General features: G+C 57.2%; 2 protein-coding genes across 2 annotated transcripts; one reads left to right on the top strand and one right to left on the bottom strand.

Moving 5' to 3' along the window:
• Nucleotides 1-628: 628 nt before the first annotated feature.
• Nucleotides 629-943, bottom strand: LOC142068069 (feather keratin 1-like). Its single transcript, XM_075117299.1, has one exon. The coding sequence runs from the start codon at nucleotides 941-943 to the stop codon at nucleotides 638-640; it is 306 nt and encodes a 101-aa protein (XP_074973400.1). The 3' UTR covers nucleotides 629-637.
• Nucleotides 944-4,683: 3,740 nt separating this feature from the next.
• On the top strand, nucleotides 4,684-4,989 carry LOC142067795 (feather keratin 1-like). Its single transcript, XM_075116757.1, has one exon. The coding sequence runs from the start codon at nucleotides 4,684-4,686 to the stop codon at nucleotides 4,987-4,989; it is 306 nt and encodes a 101-aa protein (XP_074972858.1).
• Nucleotides 4,990-15,018: the final 10,029 nt, after the last annotated feature.

Below are 15,018 nucleotides of genomic sequence, written 5' to 3'. Positions count from 1 at the left end.
AGACACTCTATCCTTCCGTGTCCTCAGCGAGACAGGGGGCAGAAAATAAGGAGAAAACTTTGTGGCTTGGCATAAAGGCAGTGTAATGAATAAACGCAAGTCCCACGTGCATAAGCAAAGAAAAGCACTGCTCAGCAGAAGGCAAAACATTTCTGTGTTACCAGGACCCTTCTAGCTACACCTACAAAGCACAGCACTATGAAGGCTCTTATGGGGAAAGTTAATTCCATCCCCGTCAGACGCAACACAATTGTGATAACAACCATTGCACAACCATCCCAAAGACCACCCTGCCAGAATGACCAGGGAGCAACATCTCTCTCCCTGGGCATCATGGGAGAGATTCTACAGAGGAAAGGATGACACAGAGGCATGGACTGGGATGCAGCAGAACTTTACTGAGGCAGAAGAGGGAACTGTGGTCGTTCTGAGTGCTGGTCCCAGCGCAGGGATCACCAGGCTCAGATAGGAGTCTTCGCCCCATGGCTGTGGCCGAGACCCTGCCAGGTGTCCGTCTGCCTGACGGGCTGCCAGTGTGGCTCAGCCCCTCTGAAAGCAACCAGCCGACCCTCCATCCGCACTCCAGTGCCATCTTGTGGGTCCCTGGGGGCCTTCCCCAGGGCCATCGCCAGCAGCTTTAGCAGGGGAGGCAGCTCCTGCCGCAGTAGCCGCTGCCAAAGCCGGAGAGGCCAAAGCCCCCGGAGGAGATGGGCACTCCCTGAGAGCTGAGGATGCTGCCAACGGCAGCGGAGGTGGAGGATCCCACGGCGGTGCTCTGTGGGAAGGAGCTGAGGATGGGGCCGGGCAGGGTCACCACCACGGGGGAGGGCTGGATGACGACGGTGGAGTCCTGGCACTGCCTGACACAGGGCTCATTGCAGCTGTTGGCCAGCGGGGTCGGGCCGCAGGGCTGGCAGGGCAGGCACGGGTTGTAGCAGGACATGTCTCGGGGCTGGAGGTGCACCTGTGAGAGTGGGCAGGGGGAAGCAGAGCATGGGGGGGGAGGTGTGGGTGAGGAAACAGCCTGTCACCCCAGGACGATGAGGAATACCATTTCCCTCAGCCCAAAAGAGCTCCAAGAAGAACGACTAAACCCACATAGCACCAGCTCAGCAGACACCTCAGCCCAGCCTCTCTCGAAGCCACACCATCCCTCTACCGTGGCATGGGGACTGAAGACACAGCAGGGGAAAAAGAGCCAAGTGTGGGCTGAGAAATCCCACAGTAGGAAAAGGAGGAGGCAGCTGAGAAAGACAGGAAAGGGCTTCAGCTCACCTTGTTCCCAAGGAAATCGAGGCGAGAGGAGTGGGTGAGAGAGTGACGGGAAGGGCCTGCTTTTATACTGCTCCTGCACTGCCCCAGGCCCTCAGTCACTGCACGCGGGCAGTAATTTTCCAACAGACTCACCTCCAGAGAAAAATATCCTACCTGATGGCACAGGCTGTGTTTTGGTTTACGTCAAGCCTGCCATTTTATTTCCTCATTTCTGACATGACCATTAGGCCACGGAGGCTCTTTTGAAGGAAGGGGATGAGAGGCCCAAGGATTTCTTGCACAGAATCATGTCAACACAGGCAAAAGGTGTGTCCCCAAGAGCTGGGGAGGTCTGTGGAGAGGGAGGACATGGGTCTGGGGAAATCTGGTGAGATGTTTTCAACAGCCTGTGCAGGAAGATGGGCATATCTTCCCACCAATGCTGTCTTCTCCCTGGTGCCCAAAGGCGTCTGCGAATGGGGACACGCCGCATCCTTCCTCCTCCTTGACTGCCCCCATGCTCGCTCCAGCAATCACTGACCATTGCCTCTGTGGGCAGGTGGGCTGTGCTGTGGTTACAAATGTCTTCTCCCAAGGAAAGCTTCCCATTCCTGCAAACTTTGGCCAGTGTCTATGGTAAAGTCATCCCCTCTTGTGGCAGTCTCTGGGGGTCTCCTAACAATGACATCTGCGGGCTTGTGGAATGAGAACGTTGCCCTCCCAAAGCCCCACAATAAGTTGGGCCCCTCCCTCCTCCCTACAAGGCGGGTGTGTTGTGGCTCTGGACAGAACCTTGTTCCTCCCACTCTCCTCACACCACCATGCAGTTTGGCTGCATGCTTAGGACCCTGACCAGCGGGACACACAATGGCCTGCCCTGGAGCTGTGTACTCGGGTGCAGCCAGTGCTCAAAGACGATTTTCCTGGGGCAGGGATGGAGCGGCCCTGGCCTCAGGGGAATTCAGCCCTGCGTGGGATACAAGCCTGCAGACAGCACGCACTCCTGGCTTGGCCTCACACATAAAGGCTGGCACACGGCCAATCCAACATTAGAGTGTGACTCACCATGGGTAGGGAGAGTCTATCCCGGGAAGCTTGGCTTCTGAAGGCATTCCCTTGCCCTCCTGAGACACATCCCAGCTGCCTCCATGTCTGCAGGGCAGGGAAGTGCATCACCTCCTCAGTGCAGTCTCAGAGCTGCTTCTGTACCCAGGGCCCTGCTGAGCACGTCCCCTCATCCCCTCAGCATCCCCAGGCACGTGGCACTGCAGGGTCCTGACAGACACCGCTCGCTGGGGAGGTGGGGGAAGTTTGCTTGCTTCCCCAACAGCGCTGGGTTGTACTCCAAACTGAGGAGGCCTTTGGGGCATGGGAAAGGAGGCATGGTGAGGCACTACTGCCAGGAAAAGATGTAACGCTTGAGAACCAAGCAAGAGTCCCAACCTGTGGGGAGATATTTTCTGTGACCTTTTCTTTTCCTCCACGGAGCGTTCAGGAGTGCCCCCTCCCACAGCCGGCTGTCTTGGTCCAGGAAGACGAGGCCTGTATGTCCATTGCCTTCCACCCTTCAAGCGTCTCTCCAAGGGTGACCCTGCCCCACGGCTCAGGTCTACCCAGAGGAGGTTTCAGGTCTCTAAGAGCGTAGCCTGGTCCATTCCCCAGGCCATACTGATGTAAGAGGTTCTTCCTTTCCAGATGCAGCACTTGCCACGTGTCCTTCTTAACACCGTGAGGTTCCTTTGGCCCAGTGCTCCCGCTGGTCTAGGTCTTCCTTTACAGCAGCCCTGCCCTGTAGCACATCAGCTGGCTTGTACAGCTCAAGTTTACTCAGGCTGGGAGGGATACCCCTCCTTCCTTCAACTCTTTCAAAGGGCAGAGCAGCCTGGGAGAACTTACAGGTGACCGCTGGGAGAGAGAAGGCCCTGACTCCCCACAGGCAGCCTGCTCTCTGTCCACTGTCAGGAAATCAGACGCCCCAGTCAGCAGAGGGCCCACATTTTTCTCCCATCACTCTTTGGCTACCCCTGTAGGGGTTGGATGTTGCTCTTGATGCTTGTTGCCTGTTGCTCTTGAGGCCCCTTGCAAGACTCAAGGCAGGCTGAGCTTTGGCTTTCCTAACAGCATCCCAACATGCCCAGGGATTATTCCCACATTCCTTCTCTGCAGCTCATTCCTCCTTCCAACTCCAGGATGCTGCCTTTTGACGTTGGTGCTCCGCCGTGGCTACGCCGCTCAGCCAAAGCCAGGCTGCTGAGATTTCTGATTGTTTGCCTCAGTATTGGCTGGACCCTTCTTGCTCTTGGACCATGAGGTGCCTACCCGCTGCCTGACTAGGCCACAGTTGGCCTGCCTGAAGTCCAGGGGCTGTACCCTGCTGCTCACTTTCCTCCCTGACCACAGCTCTTCAAACCTAGTGTTCCTGTGCTGTGGTAGCCAAGGCTGCCCTTGATTCCCATGTTCCCAACCACTTCTTCCTTCTTCGCAGCAGCCGTGCGTCACCTGTCTTTTGCCCATGACAGAATCGCAGGAGCCTTGAGGTTGGAAAGGTCTTTGTGGTGCTCACAGCCCAGGGGAGTGCAGGAGAGCAAGGACCCAGGAGGGAAAGGAGATGTGGAAAGGAGGTGTGGAAAGGAGGGGAAGGAGGTGTGGAAAGCCCACACCAGGTGGGCTTCAGCTTTCCTAACCCAAGGGCTGGGTATCTGGAGGTATCTGCTGCCTGTGCCGACATGACCTTATTCGGGATATCCTTGGGCCTTTCATCCCAGCACATGAAAGGAGACTGCATGGCAAATCAAGCATGATGGAAACGAGGAAATGAAGCGGCAGCGTTGAGGGAAACCAAAGCACAACCTGTGCCAGTAGGGAGGATAGTTTGCTCTGGAGGTGAGTCTGTTGGAAAATTACTGCCCGCGTGCAGTGACTGAGGGCCTGGGGCAGTGCAGGAGCACTATAAAAGCGGGCCCTTCTCCTCACTCTCTCAACCACTCCTCTCGCTTCCATCTCCTTGAGAACAAGGTAACTCTGAAGCCCTTTCTCCTCTGCCTGCTCGTCCTCCTTTGCCTCATCCTCCTCTAGGATTTCTCAGCACAAAATTGTCTTTTCCTCCTTTTGTTGGGTCTTGGAACTGCTTGTCATGGGAGATGGAGGGGACGGAAGGTGTGGCGTGGGCAGAAGCTGGGCTTGGCTGAGGTGTCTGCTGAGCTATGGGCCAGGAAGGGACCTCCCTGGGTCTGGGTGCTCTTTTCAGGGCTCTTTTGGGCAGAGGGGAAGGAGAACCACTAGGTCTGCCTACGGTGCCTCCACCTCTTGGCTCCAGCTCGTGGCTCTTTCCCTCGTCCTGGGGTGACAGGCTGCACCTCACCCACCCCTCCCCCCCCATGCTCTGCTTCCCCCTGCCCACTCTCACAGGTGCACCTCCCGCCCCGAGACATGTCCTGCTACAACCCGTGCCTGCCCTGCCAGCCCTGCGGCCCGACCCCGCTGGCCAACAGCTGCAATGAGCCCTGTGTCAGGCAGTGCCAGGACTCCACCGTCGTCATCCAGCCCTCCCCCGTGGTGGTGACCCTGCCCGGCCCCATCCTCAGCTCCTTCCCACAGAGCACCGCCGTGGGATCCTCCACCTCCGCTGCCGTTGGCAGCATCCTCAGCTCTCAGGGAGTGCCCATCTCCTCCGGGGGCTTTGGCTTCTCCCGCTTGGGCAACCGCTACTGTGGGAGAACGTGCCTCCCCTGCTAAAGCTGCTGGCGATGGCCCTGGGGAAGGTCCCCAGGGACCCACAAGTTGGGACTAGACTGGCGACAGAGCACCCGCTTCTGGCTTTCAGAGGGGCTGAGCCATGCCAACACCCCTTGCAGAAGTACAGGGTCAGCATGGGCTCTCGGAAAGCACAGTGCATGCCTACCCTTCCCCTCTTCCGCTCTCTCCTTTCCCTCCCGGGTCCTTGATCTCCCGTGCTCCCCGTGGCTCTGAGCCCCACAAAGCCTGCCTAGGGAATTCCTGCTGGCTCTGCTCCCTCCGTGGGGCAGGCAGATGGACTCCTGGCAGGATCTCTGCTGCAGCTGTGGGGTGCTGGCTGTCATCTGCCCCTGGTGCTCCCTGCACCAGGACCAGCACTCAGAACGACCTCAATTCCCTCTCCTGCCTCATTAAAGTTCTGCTGCATCCCCGCCTTTGTCTCTGTGTCATTCTTCCCCCTGCAGATGCTCTCCCAAGATGCCCAAGGGCAGATATGTTGCTCGGGGCTGGTTCTGGGAGAGGCTTGTTGGGGATGGTAATGCAGTGATTGTTAACACAGGCTTGCTTTGAGTATTGTTTGGCACACGTAGGGTGACCCCCTGCTTTCTGAACTTCTCTGCCTACCTGGGACGGGAAGAGTTTCCTGACACACTTTAATGACCGTAGCTGCTTCAGAGACGATCTTAGGTCTCTCACCAAAGCATTCTCTTCTCCACGCTCAGCAAACCCCACACCCTCTGCCTCTCATCCCCAAGCAAGGGCTCCAACCCTCTCACTCTCCTGGCCACCCTCCGCTGAACCCATTCCGTTTGGTCAAGTCCTTCTTATATTGCAGCCCAAAACTTGAACTAATGTTCTAGAGACTGTCGGGCTGGTGCTGAGCCGAGTGGGGTCATCACTCCTAACGATCTCCTGGCTACACGCCTACTCACGCAGTCCAGGATGTTGATGTCAGCCGCCCTTCATGTCTGGGAAGAGTCCTGAGAGTTGAGTTTCACCTGTTTTAATGGGGTTACCAAAAAAGCACCTCTTCCTGGCCCTGCTCTTGGGCTGTTGCTTGTCAGAGGGCGAAGGAGATGTGAGGTGACGTGGCTGGTTACTACCAAGACAGATGCTGATCACGGCTCTACCCACAGTGCTATTGTTGGCCATGATGTCATACAGCATGCCACAGCTCTTTTGTCAATTCTGGTCAGCCGTTTGGGGGTCATTTCCTGCTTGAGCCTCCTCCCCCAGCACAGCAGCAGCCAGGGCACGAGCGATTGCTACCCCTTCCCACCTGACTCCTCTCCTCCCCACCTGGCCACTTCCCAGCAGCTTGTGGGGCTGCTGCCCTCCCAGGGCTTCGCGCAGCCCAGGCTCCTCAAGCGACATCAGCAGTGGCCACGCGTCCCTTCCTCAGCAAGTGCACTGAGGCCCGGAAGGCACGGCTGCGCAGAGGTCCAGCAAAGCAGGGCCTGATTGCCTGGGGCTCTGGAGGACTCATGGATGACTTCCTCTCCATGAAAGTGACGGTGGCCCGAAGGGGCCCACCGCCCTGGGTCCCACCCTGCCCGCCTTTTGCAAAGAGCAAAGGCTCCCCATCTGCCCTACGCACCTCCAGCGCAACGCTCTCCTCACCCTTGGTGCTGCGGTGTCCGTAGACGGAAGGACCACGCTGCGGCAGTTAGCAACCGTTCTTGTGGCGGGTTGACCTTGTCTGGCTGCCAGGTGACGGGGATACAGGTGTTACCTTATTAATCACATCCATAAAGATGTGGTGACAGCCACCCTGCCATCGTACTCCCAACAAACACCTCTCCTGGGCAGGTCCGTTGCCCCTTGCTTTGTTTCATGGCCAATCCACCTCTAAGAAGAATCAGCATTTTTCTTTTTTGCCCTTCCCTAACCCTTTCTTCTGCTTTCTTGCCCCCAGATAATGGGGTAACTGAGCTGCAGCTCAACTGACAGCCTTCTTGCACGGCCCCTTATTAGCAGCGGCCTTCCCCGCTGTGTGCGCACGCAGGTTTCCGGCTCAAAGGTGGGCTCAGCATCCCACTTCCCCTGGTCATGCAGGAAGATCCGGAGAGGGCCACGTGACACGGTCCGGGGTCTTCCCTTTCCCCCCTGACCACAGCAGGAGCAGACTGGCTCTGTGGGGGCACCCCTCACAGCTGAGGTGCTGGCCTGTGGGGACAAGGAGGGAGAGAGATTTTCTTCAACATTTCAGAGGCAGCAAGCTGCTCTCTCCACAGTTGGTGTATCCAAATCTGGGCAGTGCAGTGTTGCCAAGCTGTTAGAATATGCCACTGGTGCATTGCGGACCACCTTTTTCACATGGCCCGTATACACGGGGCATTCTCCAGACCTTTGGAGACCTCCTTGTCACCCAGGTCACCGTAGACGATGACCAGCACCGCTAATTCTCTCGGGTATTGGATGCCATCCAAAGTGGTAGTCCACCTTTCCTCGCCAAATCACAAGATCTTCCCTCAGCGGAAATCCTGTCCTCGTACTTGACAGGAGACGCCCCCCGGGGCACTGCAATTCACCGCCTCTTTTCCAATGCCGCTGTCAACCCCCCCACTCCCTAGCGAGGGCGCTCAGCCTGTTGGGCTTCCTTACCTTCCAGTTCCTGACTGTTGGCCCTGCTCTTCCAGCATCGGAGTTGCCAGGCAGTGATCCGCTTTCCCGGCTGCCTGCCTGTAATCCTTTCCACATCTCCCAAAGTTCCCTTGAGGTCAGGGGACCGGGTACTTCCTGTCTCTTGAGTGATTTCTCTCACTTCTCCCTCCCACTTCTTTGCTGAAGGACCAGCTTACCCATCAGACTCTTCGTCCCCCTCATTCCCTTACTACTGGACGATATAGTCCGGTTCACCTCCCTGCCCACTATTTCTTTTCCACTACTGGAGCAATTACTCGAGGTGGTGTTTGGGTCCCGATCTCAACCATGGCTGTCTCAGATGTGCTTTGGGTCTCTGCCTCAACTACCACGTTCTTAGATGTAGTTTGGAATGCCCCGGCTGAACCGTGACATTCTCAGAGAGGTTTGGGTCCGCTCTCTTAAACACTGTCCTCTGATAGCACTGAAATTGTGGCTCGATAGGCACAGGTCAAGCTCCAACACAGTGCTAAAAGCAGCTGGTTTTCAGGCAGCTGCCGCCCACGGACCGGGCCACCTCAGGGCATGTTTCACACTGTCACCGCACCCAGAAATTGTCTCCTCGTACGCCAGCATGACACCACATTCCACAAACCCCACGTTAAGGCAACAGTGGTTGGTTAGTAGTTTTTAAACACCTCGCGTAAAGGAGAGGGAGGACCTCGGGAGCCTGTGTAACCATACAACCCACATCAGTCCCGCATGGGAAGAGGGAGGTGTGTTCCCGCACCCCCTCCACAAGGCAGCTCTGCCCAGCACAGGAAGGGGCATCCATGCCAGGGGCAAAGCGCATAGCCTTTGGTTCTAGGGAACATGTGCCCAAGCTCAGGCAAGGAAAGAGATAAGCGGTTGCACCAAGCGAACACCTCCTCCCTCACCTGCGCAAACGCCTGCTAATTAGGAACTACTACAGCTAGAGCACGCTCAGATCAAAACTGCCAATGTCTTGAGACCCGTGCTGAACGCCAGAAAGGCTGCGGGGAGTTGGCCTCGTCTGGCTGCCAGCTGCCCACCAAGACACTCTATCCTTCCGTGTCCTCAGCGAGACAGGGGGCAGAAAATAAGGAGAAAAACTTTGTGGCTTGGCATAAAGGCAGTGTAATGAATAAACGCAAGTCCTCACGTGCATAAGCAAAGAAAAGCACTGCTCAGCAGCAGAAGGCAAAACATTTCTGTGTTACCAGGACCCTTCTAGCTACACCTACAAAGCACAGGCACTATGAAGGCTCTTATGGGGAAAGTTAATTCCATCCCCGTCAGACGCAACACAATTGTGATAACAACCATGTGCACAACCATCCCAAAGACCACCCTGCCAGAATGACCAGGGAGCAACATCTCTCTCCCTGGGCATCATGGGAGAGATTTCTACAGAGGAAAGGATGACACAGAGGCATGGACTGGGATGCTAGCAGAACTTTACTGAGGCAGAAGAGGGAAACTGTGGTCGTTCTGAGTGCTGAGGTCCCAGCGCAGGGATCACCAGGCTCAGATAGGAGTCTTCGCCCCATGGACTGTGGCCGAGACCCTGCCAGGTGTCCGTCTGCCCTGACGGGCTGCCAGTGTGGCTCAGCCCCCTCTGAAAGCAACCAGCCGACCCTCCATCCGCACTCCAGTGCCATCTTGTGGGGTCCCTGGGGGGCCTTCCCCAGGGCCATCGCCCAGCAGCTTTAGCAGGGGAGGCAGCTCCTGCCGCAGTAGCCGCTGCCAAAGCCGGAGAGAGGCCAAAGCCCCCGGAGGAGATGGGCACTTCCCTGAGAGCTGAGGATGCTGCCAACGAGCAGCGGAGGTGGAGGATCCCACGGCGGTGCTCTGTGGGAAGGAGCTGAGGATGGGGGCCGGGCAGGGGTCACCACCACGGGGGGAGGGGCTGGATGACGACGGTGGAGTCCTGGCACTGCCTGACACAGGGCTCATTGCAGCTGTTGGCCAGCGGGGTCGGGCCGCAGGGCTGGCAGGGCAGGCACGGGTTGTAGCAGGACATGTCTCGGGGCTGGAGGTGCACCTGTGAGAGTGGGCAGGGGGAAGCAGAGCATGGGGGGGGAGGTGTGTGGGTGAGGAAAACAGCCTGTCACCCCAGGGACGATGAGGAATACCATTTCCCTCAGCCCAAAAGAGCTCCAAGAAGAACGACTAAAACCCACATAGCACCAGCTCAGCAGACACCTCAGCCCAGCCTCTCTCTCGAAGCCACACCATCCCTCTACCCGTGGCATGGGGACTGAAGACACAGCAGGGGAAAAAGAGCCAAGTGGTGGGCTGAGAAATCCCACAGTAGGAAAAGGAGGAGGCAGCTGAGAAAGACAGGAAAGGGCTTCAGCTCACCTTGTTCCCAAGGGAAATCGAGGCGAGAGGAGTGGTGTGAGAGAGTGACGGGAGAGGGCCTGCTTTTATACTGCTCCTGCACTGCCCCAGGCCCTCAGTCACTGCACGCGGGGCAGTAATTTTTCCAACAGACTCACCTCCAGAGAAAAATATCCTACCTGATGGCACAGGCTGTGTTTTGGTTTACGTCAAGCCTGCCATTTTATTTCCTCATTTCTGACATGACCATTAGGCCACGGAGGCTCTTTTGAAGGAAGGGGATGAGAGGGCCCAAGGATTTCTTGCACAGAATCATGTCAACTACAGGCAAAAGGTGTGTCCCCTAAGAGCTGGGGAGGTCTGTGGAGAGGGAGGACATGGGTCTGGGGAAATCTGGTGAGATGTGTTTTCAACAGCCTGTGCAGGAAGATGGGCATATCTTCCCACCAATGCTGTCTTCTCCCTGGTGCCCAAAGGCGTCTGCGAATGGGGACACGCCGCATCCTTCCTCCTCCTTGACTGCCCCCATGCTCGCTCCAGCAATCACTGACCATTGCCTCTGTGGGCAGGTGGGGCTGTGCTGTGGTTACAAATGTCTTTCTCCCAAGGAAAGCTTCCCATTCCTGCAAACTTTGGCCAGTGTCTATGGTAAAGTCATCCCCTCTTGTGGCAGTCTCTGGGGGTCTCCCTAACAATGACATCTGCGGGCTTGTGGAATGAGAACGTTGCCCTCCCAAAGCCCCACAATAAGTTGGGCCCCTCCTCCTCCTCCCTACAAGGCGGGTGTGTTGTGGCTCTGGACAGAACCTTGTTCCTCCCACTCTCCTCACACCACCATGCAGTTTGGCTGCATGCTTAGGACCCTGACCAGCGGGACACACAATGGCCTGCCCTGGAGCTGTGTACTCGGGTGCAGCCAGTGCTCAAAGACGATTTTTCCTGGGGCAGGGGATGGAGCGGCCCTGGCCTCAGGGGAATTCAGCCCTGCGTGGGATACAAGCCTGCAGACAGCACGCACTCCTGGCTTGGCCTCACACATAAAGGCTGGCACACGGCCAATCCAACATTAGAGTGTGACTCACCATGGGTTAGGGGAGGAGTCTATCCCGGGGAAGCTTGGCTTCTGAAGGCATTCCCTTGCCCTCCTGAGACACATCCCAGCTGCCTCCATGTCTGCAGGGGCAGGGGAAGTGCATCACCTCCTCAGTGCAGTCTCAGAGCTGCTTCTGTACCCAGGGCCCTGCTGAGCACGTCCCCTCATCCCCTTCAGCATCCCCAGGGCACGTGGCACTGCAGGGTCCTGACAGACACCGCTCGCTGGGGAGGTGAGGGGGAAGTTTAGCTTGCTTCCCCAACAGCGAGCTGGGTTATACTCCAAACTGAGGAGGCCTTTGGGGCATGGGAAAGGAGGGCATGGTGAGGGCACTACTGCCAGGAAAAAGATGTAACGCTTGAGAACCAAGCAAGAGTCCCAACCTGTGGGAGGAGATATTTTCTGTGACCTTTTCTTTTCCTCCACGGAGCATTCAGGAGTGCCCCCCTCCCACAGCCGGCTGTCTTGGTCCAGGAAGACGAGGCCTGTATGTCCATTGCCTTCCACCCTTCAAGCGTCTCTCCAAGGGTGACCCTGCCCCACGGCTCAGGTCTACCCAGAGGGAGGTTTCAGGTCTCTAAGAGCGTAGCCTGGTCCATTCCCCAGGCCATACTGATGTAAGAGGTTCTTCCTTTCCAGATGCAGCACTTGCCACGTGTCCTTCTTAACACCGTGAGGTTCCTTTGGCCCAGTGCTCCCCGCTGGTCTAGGTCTTCCTTTACAGCAGCCCTGCCCTGTAGCACATCAGCTGGCTTGTACAGCTCAAGTTTACTCAGGCTGGGAGGGATACCCCTCCTTCCTTCAACTCTTTCAAAGGGCAGAGCAGCCTGGGAGAACTTACAGGTGACCGCTGGAGAGAGAGAAGGCCCTGACTCCCCACAGGCAGCCTGCTCTCTGTCCACTGTCAGGAAATCAGACGCCCCAGTCAGCAGAGGGCCCACATTTTTCTCCCATCACTCTTTGGCTACCCCTGTAGGGGTTGGATGTTGCTCTTGATGCTTGTTGCCTGTTGCTCTTGAGGCCCCTTGCAAGACTCAAGGCAGGCTGAGCTTTGGCTTTTCCTAACAGCATCCCCAACATGCCCAGGGATTATTCCCACATTCCTTCTCTGCAGCTCATTCCTCCTTCCAACTCCAGGATGCTGCCTTTTTGACGTTGGTGCTCCGCCGTGGCTACGCCGCTCAGCCAAAGCCAGGCTGCTGAGATTTCTGATTGTTTGCCTCAGTATTGGCTGGACCCTTCTTGCTCTTGGACCATGAGGTGCCTACCCGCTGCCTGACTAGGCCACAGTTGGCCTGCCTGAAGTCCAGGGGCTGTACCCTGCTGCTCACTTTCCTCCCTGACCACAGCTCTTCAAACCTAGTGTTCCTGTGCTGTGGTAGCCAAGGCTGCCCTTGATTCCCATGTTCTCCCAACCACTTCTTCCTTCTTCGCAGCAGCCGTGCGTCACCTGTCTTTTGCCCATGACAGAATCGCAGGAGCCTTGAGGTTGGAAAGGGTCTTTGTGGTGCTCACAAGCCCAGGGGAGTGCAGGAGAGCAAGGACCCAGGAGGGGAAAGGAGGTGTTGGAAAGGAGGTGTGGAAAGGGAGGGGGAAGGAGGTGTGGAAAGCCCACACCAGGTGGGCTTCAGCTTTCCTAACCCAAGCGCTGGGTATCTGGAGGTATCTGCTGCCTGTGCCGACATGACCTTATTCGGGATATCCTTGGGGCCTTTCATCCCAGCACATGAAAGGAGACTGCATGGCAAATCAAGCACGATGGAAACGAGGAAATGAAGCGGCAGCGTTGAGGGAAACCAAAGCACAACCTGTGCCAGTAGGGAGGATAGTTTGCTCTGGAGGTGAGTCTGTTGGAAAATTACTGCCCGCGTGCAGTGACTGAGGGCCTGGGGCAAGTGCAGGAGCACTATAAAAGCGGGCCCTTCTCCTCACTCTCTCAACCACTCCTCTCGCCTCCATCTCCTTGAGAACAAGGTAACTCTGAAGCCCTTTCTCCTCTGCCTGCTCGTCCTCCTTTTGCCTCATCCTCCTCTAGGATTTCTCAGCACAAAATTGTCTTTTCCTCCTTTTGCTGGGTCTTGGAACTGCTTGTCATGGGAGATGGAGGGGACGGAAGGTGTGGCGTGGGCAGAAGCTGGGCTTGAGCTGAGGTGTCTGCTGAGCTATGGGCCAGGAAGGGACCTCCCTGGGGTCTGGGTGCTCTTTTTCAGGGGCTCTTTTGGGCAGAGGGGAAGGAGAACCACTAGGTCTGCCTACGGTGCCTCCACCTCTTGGCTCCAGCTCGTGGCTCTTCTCCCTCGTCCTGGGGTGACAGGCTGCACCTCACCCACCCACTCCCTCCATGCTCTGCTTCCCCCCTGCCCACTCTCACAGGTGCACCTCCCGCCCCGAGACATGTCCTGCTACAACCCGTTGCCTGCCCTGCCAGCCCTTGCGGCCCCGACCCCCGCTGGCCAACAGCTGCAATGAGCCCTGTGGTCAGGCAGTGCCAGGACTCCACCGTCGTCATCCAGCCCTCCCCCGTGGTGGTGACCCTGCCCGGCCCCATCCTCAGCTCCTTCCCACAGAGCACCGCCGTGGGATCCTCCACCTTCCGCTGCCGTTGGCAGCATCCTCAGCTCTCAGGGAGTGCCCATCTCCTCCGGGGGCTTTGGCCTCTCCGGCTTTGGCAGCGGGCTACTGCGGCAGGAGCTGCTCCTCCCCTGCTAAAGCTGCTGGCGATGGCCCTGGGGAAGGTCCCCAGGGACCCACAAGTTGGGACTAGACTGGCGACGGAGCACCCGCTTCTTGCTTTCAGAGGGGGCTGAGCCATGCCAACACCCCTTGCAGAAGTACAGGGGTCAGCGTGGGCTCTCAGAAAGCACAGTGCATGCCTACCCTTCCCCTCTTCCACTCTCTCCTTTCCCCCCCCGGGTCCTTGATCTCCCGTGCTCCCCGTGGCTCTGAGCCCCACAAAGCCAGCCTAGGGAATTCCTGCTGGCTCTGCTCCTCCTCCGTGGGGCAGGCAGATGGACTCCTGGCAGGATCTCTGCTGCAGCTGTGGGTGTGCTGGCTGTCATCTGCCCCTGGTGCTCCCTGCACCAGGACCAGCACTCAAGAACGACCTCAATTCCCTCTCCTGCCTCATTAAAGTTCTGCTGCATCCCCGCCTTTGTCTCTGTGTCATTCTTCCCCCTGCAGATGCTCTCCCAAGATGCACCAAGGGCAGATATGTTGCTCGGGGCTGGTTCTGGGAGAGGCTTGTTGGGGGATGGTAATGCAGTGGATTGTTAACACAGGCTTGCTTTGAGTATTGTTTGGCACACGTAGGGTGACCCCCCTGCTTTCTGAACTTCTCTGCCTACCTGGACGGGAAGAGTTTCCTGACACACTTTAATGACCGTTAGCTGCTTCAGAGACGATCTTAGGTCTCTCACCAAAGCATTCTCTTCTCCACGCTCAGCAAACCCCACACCCTCTGCCTCTCATCCCCAAGCAAGGGCTCCAACCCTCTCACTCTCCTGGCCACCCTCCGCTGAACCCATTCCGTTTGGTCAAGTCCTTCTTATATTGCAGCCCAAAACTTGAACTAATGTTCTAGAGACTGTCGGGCTGGTGCTGAGCCGAGTGGGGGTCATCACTCCTAACGATCTCCTGGCTACACGCCTACTCACGCAGTCCGATGTTGATGTCAGCCGCCCTTCATGTCTGGGAAGAGTCCTGAGAGTTGAGTTTCACCTGTTTTAATGGGGTTACCAAAAAAGCACCCTCTTCCTGGCCCTGCTCTTGGGCTGTTGCTTGTCAGAGGGCGAAGGAGATGTGAGGTGACGTGGCTTGGTTACTACCAAGACAGATGCTGATCACGGCTCTACCCACAGTGCTATTGTTGGCCATGATGTCATACAGCATGCCACAGCTCTTTTGGTCAATTCTGGTCAGCCGTTTGGGGGTCATTTCCTGCTTGAGCCTCCTCCCCCAGCACAGCAGCAGCCAGGGCACGAGCGATTGCT

Source organism: Phalacrocorax aristotelis, chromosome 23 (genome assembly GCF_949628215.1).
Source record: "Phalacrocorax aristotelis chromosome 23, bGulAri2.1, whole genome shotgun sequence".
NCBI lineage: Eukaryota > Metazoa > Chordata > Aves > Suliformes > Phalacrocoracidae > Phalacrocorax > Phalacrocorax aristotelis.
Note: the sequence above shows the minus strand (reverse complement) of the source record. Positions and strands in the feature narration are given on the sequence as shown.

What these genes read in the sequence shown, in the direction of transcription:
- LOC142068069 (XM_075117299.1), bottom strand. Translation starts at nt 943, where the DNA reads ATGTCCTGCTACAACCCGTGCCTGCCCTGCCAGCCCTGCGGCCCGACC.
- LOC142067795 (XM_075116757.1), top strand. Translation starts at nt 4,684, where the DNA reads ATGTCCTGCTACAACCCGTGCCTGCCCTGCCAGCCCTGCGGCCCGACC.